The 12,823-nt window shown below is 36.0% G+C and overlaps 1 protein-coding gene across 1 annotated transcript; it reads left to right on the top strand.

Annotated features, from left to right (window-relative positions):
• The first annotated feature begins 1,644 nt into the window (after nucleotides 1-1,644).
• On the top strand, nucleotides 1,645-12,532 carry LOC135619348 (tyrosine--tRNA ligase 1, cytoplasmic-like). Its single transcript, XM_065121270.1, has 10 exons — nucleotides 1,645-1,859; nucleotides 1,944-2,091; nucleotides 2,471-2,754; nucleotides 2,855-2,951; nucleotides 3,085-3,190; nucleotides 3,280-3,362; nucleotides 4,715-4,860; nucleotides 5,309-5,414; nucleotides 12,280-12,339; nucleotides 12,421-12,532. Exons 1-10 carry the CDS (start codon nucleotides 1,753-1,755, stop codon nucleotides 12,439-12,441), a joined length of 1,158 nt encoding a protein of 385 aa, XP_064977342.1. The 5' UTR covers nucleotides 1,645-1,752; the 3' UTR covers nucleotides 12,442-12,532.
• The last annotated feature ends 291 nt before the right edge of the window (nucleotides 12,533-12,823 follow it).

Here is a 12,823-nt window from a genome sequence, read left to right as displayed (position 1 = left end):
GAAGTCATATGGTAGTATGCTTATTCAACGTAGAAGTAACTTTCTCTAACTCAAATATCAAAGAAACAAAATGAGAAGTTAATTTCTTTGGAGAAAAGTCTAATAAGATGGAGCAAAAGAGTCTTAAAGAAAGTATACATAGGTAAAGTAAACATATTACAAACAGAACACGACTCAGTTTGACTAAAATGATGTGACTCAATCAATTTAAAGTAGGGATTATGCTCCAACAAAATTTCTAAAGAAAGATTTTAGCTCCGAGAGTTAAATCAAGATGTCGAATCATCTTCCAATCAAGTCAAACCTTCCCCTGTTTTTTAAATTTAATTTTAGAAATTAGTATCCACCACTAGTAATGAACTCAAGTATAATATCCGATCTGTTTAATTGAATTGGATGAAAAATATACATAATATATTTTCATCCCAATAATTCATATTAATGAATTCTTAAACTTTTGAAAAACTTGTCATTCTACTCGGATTGAAAAAATATATATATCATTTACTATGAGTATGTTATCGATACAATGATCCTTTCAAATTAAGATAGATTTTTCATTTGTTATAAACTTCTTGAATTCACCTTGGATATTTGAAATTAGATTCTGGAAGTTGTGTCTATTCTAGGATTTTTTTACCTCTAGAAGTATCTCAAGAGTCTACATTTTCATATTTGACCTTTAGAACTATCATTGTTTAAAAGACAAATAATTATTTTAGCTTAATATCACTGTTGACAGTAATGCGGCACCTCAATAGGCACTCTTTCAACTAATTTGTTTTATCAGATGAATTCTTTTCAGAGGAATTATCATTAAAAAAAGAAGGTCACTAACTATATTGGTTAGATATTTTAAGACTTGATAAAAAATCCAGACGTTAAAAAGCAAGTGGAGATCGAATTAATAACAATATTTATAGGCACTATTTTACTAGCTTAAGAAACCAAAACTATATACGAGCCAGAGAGCCTATAAATAGTGCTTGTAGTCTCCTAATTATAAGATAAATTCCCAGATATTCCATACTCAGTCATTAATACCCAACTCAGAGCAAATGGAATGCTGGGAAGTTTATAAAATAAATAAATAAATAATATATTTCTTCAATAAAAAAACTCAGAAGAATAAGAGAGTCTTGCCTAACTCAAACCAGGTCACTCTTGATAAGATTAATAAATATCATATATATTTTTATTTGGGATCAAAGCATATTGTTTCAGGCTAATAAGTCTAATTAATTTGATTTTACCTTAGCCTATCAATTCGAATGAAGTTGTTGGTTGGCAACAATAGCTTTGCTACATAGCCCTCCTCCTCACTAAGGGAAAAACGGGTTGTCGAATTGTCTTTAGATTCAAGGCCTTGTTTAATAAGAGTTTCAAGTTTGTCAGATTTTTTTTCATCTAGACTACACTAGAGGTCATCCATGTTGCTATCGCCTATTTGACTGTACTCACAAGGTGCTCGTTAGTAGGTGTTTAACAAACATTTTTCCAAAACATATTTGGGCGTTTTACAAGGATATGAAGATGCTTAATTAAATGAAATAAGAAAAATGCGTGTCTGCAAAATTTGGCACATATGATGGGCTGGGCTTGTAACATCATAAAACCCTAAATGCAGATGGTGCGGATTAGACCAGGCCTTAGACAAAGTAGCGGAGAACAGCGAGTTCGGAGAGGGATAAAACGCCGCCAAACCCTAATCGCCAACGAATTCCGCATTTGCTCCAAAATCTTTCGATATCGATGGCGGAAGCACAGAAGGAGCAGATACTCGCCGACGATCCCTCTCACGACGTCGGAAGCCTATTGCTCGACCCATACCCCTCGGATCCACAGCCGGCGGCGGTCCCGTAAGTGCTCTAACCCCAGAATTGGATTTTAGATCGATCGCGATTCGTTTTTTTTTACCCCTTTGTGTCTCTTCTGTGGCGCAGGTTGGCGCTGGAAGAGAGATTCGCGCTGGTGAGGAGCGTGGGGGAGGAATGCATCCAGGAGGAGGAGCTGATGAATCTTCTCGCGAAGAAGCCAGTTCCTGTCTGTTATGATGGATTCGAACCATCTGGGAGGATGCACATCGCCCAGGTTCGAATTGGTCTCTTCTTCTTCAATTCACTACCGATTTACCATATCGTCAGCTTTTCTGGTGTGAGGGGAACCGGACCTGTTCTAAATTTGATTGATTTGCCCCCAGTATTGCGGAAAGATCTGCTTTTGAGTTCAGTAACTGCTTGCAGATACGAAATAAAGTCATTAATTTATCGGTGAACAGTTTGCTTCTATGTAGCTTTGTGCTATAATTGCACCATTCTGGGATATGCTCAATTAAATTGCTTGTATTTAACCTCCTAACTTATGTTGAATTAGGATATATCTTAATCTGGGTGTTTGATTACCAGATTCTATGCGTAGCAGGTTAATACACCATGCTTGTTCCACCTAATTGATATATAATTATGAACAGGGAGTTATGAAGACGATCAATGTGAACAAGCTGACTTCAGCTGGGTGCACTGTGAAAATCTGGATTGCTGATTGGTTTGCACAGCTAAACAACAAGATGGGGGGTGATCTGAAGAAAATCCATACAGTTGGTCGTTATCTTATTGAGATCTGGAAAGCTGTAGGAATGAATCTCGATAAGGTGGAATTTTTGTGGTCCTCAGAAGAAATTAATAGCCGAGCACATGAGTATTGGCCTCTTGTAATGGATATAGCTCGGAGGAATACACTCCATCGCATAATAAGGTATACAATTGTTTATGTCTCTGTAGAGCATGTTGAAACCTATGATGATTATGCTGACACTAGGCTGATTGCTGATTTGTAAAGATCTAATGGTGTTCAGGTGTAGTCAGATAATGGGTCGAAGTGAAAAAGATGAATTGACAGCGGCTCAGATTTTGTACCCATGCATGCAATGTGCTGACATATTCTTCCTCAAGGTTTTCTTTCCTATGCTTCGCTGGATTGGTTGTTTCTTGATCTCTCTATATATATTCGTTTTCTTACATATCGCATATCAATTGAAGGCATTTTGACTTATTACTCATTTTACATTAAATAACACCTTTTCAGGCTGACATATGCCAGTTAGGCATGGATCAGAGGAAAGTGAATGTGCTTGCAAGAGAATATTGTGATGACGTCAAAAAAAAAAATAAGCCCATCATTTTGTCACATCGTATCCTTCTATGCTTTACTATATATGTTATGTATGTGGAAATTTCTCAAGATGAGATTTTCTGACAATTAGCTTTGAATGAAATGCAGATATGCTTCCTGGTTTACAGGAGGGCCAGGAGAAGATGTCAAAAAGTGATCCATCTTCTTCCATTTACATGGAAGATGAGGAGGTATATATATTGGACTACAAAAAGTTGTTGTTTAATGACATATCTAGGAATTATGTGGACTAATCACAGGCGTTGGGAACAAGTTCAATCTGATCAAGATCATTCTGATCAAGATTTAAACAAAAATACAAACTTTTTTTCCATTTGATTTTGGCATTTTGGTGGTCTTGGGAAATAAATGAAGGGACTAACCATTGTTGGACCATGACATTATTAGGATAATATGGCCTTCCATGAGGTTGGTGAATGTCCAGTATTTTTGCTCTCGAAACTCAAGAAAGAGAGGTGCTGGAGTATGCTACAAAATATAGGTGCTCATAACTTTAGATATAACAAGCAACTTTTTTTGGAGGCCAAAGACTTCACAATAATAATATTGCTGGTAGAGGATAATTAAGTGTCCATTAGAGGTTTAACAATCCCTTGTGAAATCTGTATGTTATGCTGCCAGGGTAGCTTTCAGGAGTTGATAGACATGGAGTTAAAATTAGAAGTGTAGAAATCTTATACATAGATGAATCTCAATGGTTTTTTTTTAACTGAGCTATTAGTTTGAAGGCTTCATGTTCTACATTATTAAATTATCAAGGCTTTCTGATAGTGACTCTATTGATAGTTTTGGTCACGATAGGGGTATATAATGATTTCAAGTATCACTATTGACTGTTTGTGCTGGTTGTAAAAATCATTCCAACATGGTGCTAACACTGGACATGTCATGTATTCTTCTTATTGTGTTAACATGACCGTTGAAAATTTCTCTTTTAGCAATGATAATTTGAACCAGGCCATAATTGGACTAGACCACATGTATTCATATTGCAGCCCCTTTTCAATCCTTTATCTTGACTCACTGATTGATAGCATCATATCCACAAACGAAAGCACATCAGATGCATCCTGATCTGCTGATCCATCTTCAGTCAACCGGTGGTTGGATATGATCAATGTTGCAGGAGCCTATGTTCATGAATCTTTTATATATATATGTGTGTGTGCATGCATGTGTGTGTGTGTATGCATACGTATGTGTATGTGTATATATATGTACGTGTATATGTATGAATATGTATATATATGTATATACACGCACACATATGTGTGTGTGTGTGCGCTTACAGAAATTTTTAAAAGATAACCAACCTATGTTGAATTTTTCATTTATATGGTTGTTGCGTTTGCCTCACATGTTACAACTTACAACTATTTATACTTGTTCTATTATTACCAAGCATGAACTAATGTCTTTCCATGCTTGTTTAATTAATAAATTGTGTCATATGTGAATGTTACTTAAATTCCTCTTTCTGCACCTTGCATAAATTTGCAATTAACATCAGTTTCTCTTGTAGGGTGAAGTGAATGTGAAGATAAAGAAGGCTTACTGCCCACCAAAGGTTGTGGAAGGGAACCCATGCCTGGAGTACATTAAATACATTGTTTTTCCATGGTTTGGCCATTTTGAAGTTGTGCGGAAAGAGGAAAATGGTGGAAACAAGTGAGGCTCTGTCAGCATTAAATAAGATAGTTGCATAGGAAGAATACTGTGATTATGTTTTTTTAATATTGTTATGAAACTCTTTGTCTTGAAAACATAATGCCCTTTTGTTTATAGCATTTAATGTTCACAATCTCTCAACAAGCAAATAAATCATAAACTTCATACTAAATATTTTGACTGATTGTATTTATTATTTCTGCACATGCTTTATGATTGCATAATAAGCGTGCCTGTGCAGTTTTCCTTTTGATGAATAGTAAGCTTGGTCTTCCAGAAGTAGTCCTCTTGTTAGGTCTAATTCTATAATTTCATTGTGGAGCTCTGCAAGCTTCTTTTTAAAAATTTGTGTTTGGTCTGCAGATAATGCTTTAAGTGCAGCCTTTAGATTTCAGTCCATTGGGAATAGTTTCAAATTATGTTTTCTAAATTTTATTTTTTCATGAAGGACATACAACAACATGGAAGAACTAATATTGGACTATGAGAGTGGAGTATTACATCCAGCTGATCTGAAGCCTGCTCTTTCAAAAGCACTAAATCTTATATTGCAGGTATCACTAGCTTATGTCTTTTTCTTTTCCCCACATGTATCCTGGATTTAATGGGTTGCTGTATTTTCTAGAAATTTTAAGTGAATTTGGTTTCCAAAATTACTTGTAGGTTCAGTTCAGTTTTCAAGTCTTGTGCATTCAATGCAGCCTTTATCCTTACTATTAGTATGTAAAACAGGCTTAAATTTAAGTAGCGTCAACATATGATTTTACTCAAATAACGAATCTTGGAGGTCAGTAAACATGATAGTTATATCCATGGTTTATCCTTTTGTATCGACCAGGTGTTTCGGTCCCTGGCCTCTACATCGGTACATAATACTGTTGTACTGTTATACCATGTTGTCATGGACTTAGTTGGAATTGTCTAAGTCGTGAGACACCCTTGCGGCAAACTCACGGACTTAGTTGGGGTTGCCTAAGTCGTGAAGTACCCTTATGCTAACTCCTTGGACTTAGCTGGGATTGCCTAAGTCATGAGGTGCCCTTATGACATATGCGTCCGCAAAAAGTCAGTCTAGTTGCAATCTCGTATAGGTCCCAAAGGACCTGTAAAACAAAAAGTTGATTAGTTTGAAAATGAGTGACGGACAAGTCTTGACGTCTTGCGAAGAGGGAAGCTTTACAAGCAATTCAGTGAGCATCTTGAGTGCAAGAGAGAAAAGAGAGGAAGGAGAAAACAAAGACTTTAGAAGGTTGAACAAACAGTTGCAAGTCGACAAACAATTGCTTACCGGGTGTTAGGCGTGAAGGCAAGTTCTCGTCAAGTTAACGTGCCAACTTGTGAATATTGTTTAACGCCCGACACTCGGTGAGTAGTTGTTTGCGGACTTGTAATTGTTCGTTCAATCTTCTAAAGTCCTTGTTTTCTCCTTCTTCTCTTTTCTCTCTTGAGAGAGTGGATAATTTGAGGCTTTGATACCATAATGTCACGTACTTAGCTGGTTTTGCCTAAGTCGTGCAGCACCCTTGCGTGTCCACCCCCAAAGGTCAACCTCCTCGAAACCTCCTATGGTCCCTCAGGACCTATAAAAGATAAAACATGTTAAAGAAAGCATCTCACTTGGGATCCACAAGCAATCACTTCAGCAAACACTTTATAGCTATTGCAAATTATAAACAGACTTCACAAGCTTTGAACGGTCGTACAACAAAGGGTCTAAAATGGTTCACTATAGGTCGAAATCCCCACAAGTGTCCACATGACACAATCTTTGTTTGCAAGCCTAAGACGACCACCAAAACCAAAGAAAATGGGGCTGCTAAGCCTACTATCAACCTTTTACATGTTGTGCAAAGCATGAATAAAACCGAAAGACATGAACATACATGAGCATTACATCAAACACCTCGTTTACAGTTTTGTTCGTGACATTCTCTCTCATTTATTCATTCGAGGTCCTCGTCGACCTTTGCAGACGTTGCATCTCCTCGCCTTTGTTGAGTCTTCAATCTTCTGCTCTAATTGTAATGCGCCTCTTGTCTCTCAATTGTACTCCGCCGCTGTTGTTGAGTAGTCGAACTTTGATCTACTATGCTGCTTTAACTCGTCAATGATTCTGACTCTAGTGTGGGGTCGGCTGAATTGTGTCGATCCCTGTTGTTTCCTACAGATCTCTTAGATGAAGGAAAAGATTATCCTTAGCATGCGCCAGTCTCTCAAATGCTTTATGCTGCTTGAACTAGGTGGATGCTTATTGGAGCTTTAACGAGCATCGCCTTACAGACTTTAAAGTTTTTGGGACCTCTTGTCACCACCACACCAAACCCCCCCCCACCCCTAAATTTTCACATTTAGGAGGTCTGAACTTATCTTAAAATCGATAATATTATAATTTGACAATAATCCATGATCCAAACATACATTTGAGGCCACTAAGAAAACATTGAAGTCAAAAATTCACCTCTACAATCCATAATTCATAAAACTTGTGCAATTTATAATCATATATCATATCACTTAATGATTCATAAAATCTGAAGCCAACTCAACTAAACCATATCTACATCATAAATTCACAAGTGTGGGAATCTATACAATCACAAAACTAACATGTTTATATCAGTACATAAATTAAACTTAACATTCCCAAAATCTCGACGTGAGAGGTACTTTTCAAACGTTTACAAGATACATCAATCCACGTTTGTGGTTAATATTTTATTACATATAAAATGTACTTATACATCAACAACCTATAACTACAAAAGATTTGTCCCAAAATCTTCTAGCTTTCCATTGCCTTAGCCCAATTAAACATTTTAACAAGAGACAAGTTATCTTGAAAAATTTATATAGCAATGGAGTGAGCATATAAAGCTTAGCGAGCGACTAACATATCCATGACAAAGAGGATAGTTTCAAAGAAACAGGGTATCAAAGTACAAGGCAGAGATATAAGAGTTTATAGATAGCCACTCATCGAATGTAGAATTACAATGTCGTTTCGTTCGAAGCATGTTTTGTTCATAACAATGAGGAAAGATAATTGAAGTATATCATTAGCATAAGGGAGCATTTTAGAGCATATCCATGACATATTGAATATTTCAATACATATCAAAGACGTGTAAACATTTCGGAGCATATCAAAGAACAAATATGAAACAGAAGCTCAAATGTCATATATGACGTTGTATTCATTTTATCTTATCCAAAGCGCGCATAGACACATAACTAAAGCTTTGGATATCATATCAAACACATAGAAGGTGAAGCGGAATCATAACATAATATGGTCCATCCATTTCTGAATGACCACCAAACATAAGTCTCCCACGTTTGGGAGCTCCATCCACCCACGTCTGAGGGAAGTCATAGGGGGCCGACAGAGCATCGCGGGCTCTAAGCATAACTTCCTTTACTATTTCTAGCAAAGGTTCACATTATCTCACAAACACCATAGTATAAAAAGGATATTGTGAACAATAAAATTAGCACATATCGGAAGCACATACGGAACAATGAAATGCATGTGCCTATACGAAACGTTACGATACAGACAAAGTTTACATAACAGATTCCGGTAAGCAAATACTTGTAGGACAAGAGTATGCAGGAATTTAAATTTAAAGCAATAATGTAAAGCTCATTTGAAGTAAGGATTTTAGTTGAAATCAATTTCCGATAAAGATGAAACAAGAATTGGCAGATTCGACAAAAGCTCGATTTTGGCAGAATTTGAGAGACATGTTTCATAAACTATTTGAATCACCAATTATGCTCCAATTTACACAAAATATTTGTCATTCGAAAGATGTGTCAATCTAGTTTTAGATAAATCATGTTTTGTATGAATTTGAGTTTCCAACAAGGAGTTATAAACGGTTTAGTAACCAAAGGTCGGAGAACATTATCTCTGTTTTATAAAATTCATAGAGTTGATTAAAATAGATGCTTCAATAGGCATTTATGCTCCAAATCTTTCAAATCAAGTACGCATTAGAATGATTTATGAGTCTAGTTTCTAATAAATCATGTTTTGCATATATCAGAGTTTCCAACAAAGAGTTATAAGCAAGAGAATACTGAAAGGTTAGAACCAACAATATCTGTTTTATAAATTTCATAGAGTCAGTTGAAATAACTGTTTGGATAGGTAATTAGACTCCAAATTTGTCAATCTTGGTATTAAAAGAAAGAGCCGTGAGTTTATTTTCGGATGAATTTGATTTTTCTTAAATCAAAGATCGGTACAGAAAGTTATGGCTAGAACAATACAGAAATGTCAAATCTTAAAAAATTCTAGATTCACAATTTTATTCCTAAACGACAGAAATATCACGTACGAAGTCAAAATCTTTCAAATTTTATAGAATTAAGATGAAATCAGAGATCAAAATTACTGTAGGAAGGGGTTAGAACATTTGCCTTAAAAAATTTGATTCCCAAATGTGGGGAATTGATGCAAAACCTCAAACCAAAGCAAGCTTCTTCTTCTACTTCAATTCCTCTTTCCTTCTCAAGCCTACGCTGGTTGCAGCAAGTATCCCTCTTTTGTTAAGTTTTCTTTTAATTTCTCCTCTAATTACTTAGGTTTGGCTAACACAAGAATTGCAAGGTGGCAAGCATGCATAAAAGAAACTTAAGTGTCATCCATAGAACAAATATAGGTGGTACCATCCTTAGGTTAACTTGTGACATATGTTCTTCATTTTTTTTAAACTTAATGTGAATATTTGACAAATCATATTAGTTTTTTAAGATTCACATTTATGCTCCTAGTCATAAAATTTTAATATAAAATCATTTAATGCAAAAGAATTATTAAATAATCCTTATATTTACAAATAGGTCCTTACATTATAAATAAGTCTTTACAAAATTTTAAAAAATGAGGGATGTTACACTTTTCCCTCCTTAAAAGAAAATTTTAGTTCTCTAAATTTATCATACCTCTTTCGACGAAAAGATGTAGATAAGTTTTCTTCATTTCTTCCTCTAGCTCCCAGATTGTTTCCTCCCCAGAATGATACCTCCAGACCACTTTAATTAGAGGGATGACTCGATTCCTTAGGATCTTTTCTTTTTTATCAATAATCTGAGTGGGCTCCTCCACATAAGATAAGTATTTATCAATCACAATCGGCTCATACTTAATGATATTAGAGGGATCAGGTATATATTTTCTAAGCATTGAAACATAAAATATATTATGGATATGATACTACGATGGTGGCAATGCAATCCTATAAGCGACAGAATCAATTCTCTCAAGGACCTCAAAAAGTTCAATAAATCTTGGGCTTAACTTTCCTTTCTTCTCAAATTTTGCAATGCCTTTAGAAGGGGAGACCTTCAGGAATACAAAACCCTCGACTTGAAACTCAATATCTCGTCTTTTGTTGTCAGCATAACTCTTTTGATAACTCTGAGCAGTCTTTAACCTTTTCCTTATAACTTCAATTTTCTCAGTAGTCTTTTGTACTTTGTTTGGTGCTAATAACTTTCTGTCACTAACTTCTTCCCAACATATGGGCGTTCTGCATTTTCGCCCATATAAAGCTTCATAAGGAGCCATCTGAATACTTGAATGACAATTATTATTATAAGTGAACTCAATAAGAGAAATTTCTTTTTCTCATTCACCTTTCCAATCCATAACATAGGCTCTAAGCAAATCCTCAAGTGTTTAAATGATTCTTACTGATTAACCATCGGTTTGAGTGTGATAAGCAATGCTAAACTTGACTTTAGTGCCTATAGATTCCTGTAACCTTCTCCATAATCTAGATATAAATATGGAGTCTTTGTCCTTTGGAACACCATGAAGTCTTACTATTTCATTGATATATAAATCTGCAAGCCTATCAAGAGAATAAGTTATATTAATTGGTAGGAAATGTGCAGATTTGGTTAACCTATCAATGATAACCCAAATAGCATCATGCTTTCTAGAGGTTCTGGGTAATACTGAAACAAAGTCCATAGTAACACACTCTTACTTCCATTTAGGAATATCTAAAGGTTGCAACAAACCTCCTGGCCTCTGGTGTTCTGTTTAGATTTGATGGCAAGTCAAATACTTTGAAACATACACTACAATCTCCTTCTTCATGCCTTCCCACTAATAATGACTTTTGAGATCTCTATACATCTTAATGCTACCAGGATGTACGATGTACTTTGAATTATGACATTCTTTTAGGATTTGGTTCTTAATATCTGGGTCATTTGGAACACATACTCTATCCCCAAATCTCAATAGGCCATCCTCTGAAACTTGAAAATTTGGCTTTAATCCTTTTTCTACTTCATTCCTCAAGTAGATTAAACATGGATCTCGTAGTTGTCTTTCTTTAATTTGTTGAATGAGATCATATTGCACTTGGATGGAGGCCATCAATATCATTGAGTCTTGCCCTGTCCTCATAACATTCAAATCATAATTTTCTTCTAATAATTTTTATTGCTTCACAACCAAAGTCGTCATAAAACTTATAGATTTTCTAACAAGTGCATCAGTTACAACATTGGCTGTAGTGGCATAGATATTCTATTTAGGAAGAGTACTATGATAAATCAGCTAAAGTGGGTGTAGGCCTTGCCTTTGTTTTCTTCTGTTTTGTCAAGGCTAATGGAGGGTGAAAACCTCCACCCGAGGAAGTGTCCTTTGGTACCACGACCACAAGGATTTTGAACCCAGAACGCCTTCAAGAAGATGAGGGAACTGACCACTTGGCCAATACCTGATGGTCTTTATTTGTAAGCTTAGTTACTTGATTTCCATGTCAGCTAGTCTGTGATGTTTTCTTATCGAATTTGCAAGTCTTCAATAACAGTTCATGCTAGATTTCAGTTACCTCTCTGTTTTATACATCACGAGCGCTGTCCATGTTACTTTATGTTCCTGTTTGGGATGATATCTTTTCTGAACTATTACTTTGTAGGTTGACTTGCGATTTTAGCTTGTGTTTGTATCTCCACCTCTTTTGACAGCCATTACAACCATGACTGTTATCACCTGGGAAAAGGTTTAGAGAATGTGTACCCAAAAATTGAGACCTATATGCTCACCGATAGTAGCGAATGATGACCATGAAGCCTCCGAATCTGTAGGATGAGGTGAGACATGTTGGAGGTGGTTGTGATTAGAGTTTAGGTCTAAGTTTGTACAAAAGTAGTGTGGTCCAAGTTGGTATAGTTACTGGATCGATTTTAGAAACCGGTGGCCGTGGTTGGCCAGCTTGGAGGATGGCTAATTTTTCAGCTAAACTTGTTTTTCTCTGAATTATCAAATGAATAGTTTACTGCTGATGAGTAAGTTTGAACATGGCAATATGCACATATACTTTAAGCCTGCTGAAGCAACTTTTATGTTTGATTCAAGTTCGATGCTCGGCCTTAGTCATTTCATTTTTGCAGCCTGTACGTGATCATTTCAAGAACAACAGCGTGGCTAAAGACCTCCTAAAAAGTGTCAAGGTATGATTGTGTACCTTCTACACCTCCTGGAAAGTGTATTATTGGTTTCTTTTAATTAATGCCGTGGTATTTGTTTTGCAGGCCTACAGAGTAACCCGTTGATTCTTCCGATGTGAGGCTCTGCTGTATGGAATTATGAACCATGAAACACATTTTAATTTATATCAATTTCACAAATATCGGGTGGGCAGCATTTGCAATCTCTGGAATTTATTTTCTTTTTATCCCCACTGGAGAAAGTTTCCTTGAGACTTCACTACCGCACTCTTCTCATCCTTCTACTTTCTAAGCGGAAGATAATCGAAATTTCGAGAAAGTACTGGATTTGTATAGGTGTTGGTGCATTTAAATTCCTGATATTGAACGCACATGCTGTGACGTACAATTAATAGCTGCCTGGGCTGCTCGTATGCCTGGATGGTCGATGATTTTGGGCTTGGATGGGCCTTTGTTTAGGAGTTCCGCAGTTTTAGTTGCTCGAGAC

The sequence above is a fragment of the Musa acuminata genome, chromosome BXJ2-8, assembly GCF_036884655.1.
Source record: "Musa acuminata AAA Group cultivar baxijiao chromosome BXJ2-8, Cavendish_Baxijiao_AAA, whole genome shotgun sequence".
In the NCBI taxonomy this organism is placed as follows: domain Eukaryota; kingdom Viridiplantae; phylum Streptophyta; class Magnoliopsida; order Zingiberales; family Musaceae; genus Musa; species Musa acuminata.
Note: the sequence above shows the minus strand (reverse complement) of the source record. Positions and strands in the feature narration are given on the sequence as shown.

Coding starts and splice junctions, on each gene's coding strand:
- LOC135619348 (XM_065121270.1), top strand. CDS start 1,753: ATGGCGGAAGCACAGAAGGAGCAGATACTCGCCGACGATCCCTCTCAC. Junction 1,860..1,943: donor CCACAGCCGGCGGCGGTCCC/GTAAGTGCTCTA, acceptor TCTGTGGCGCAG/GTTGGCGCTGGAAGAGAGAT. Junction 2,952..3,084: donor CTGACATATTCTTCCTCAAG/GTTTTCTTTCCT, acceptor ACACCTTTTCAG/GCTGACATATGCCAGTTAGG.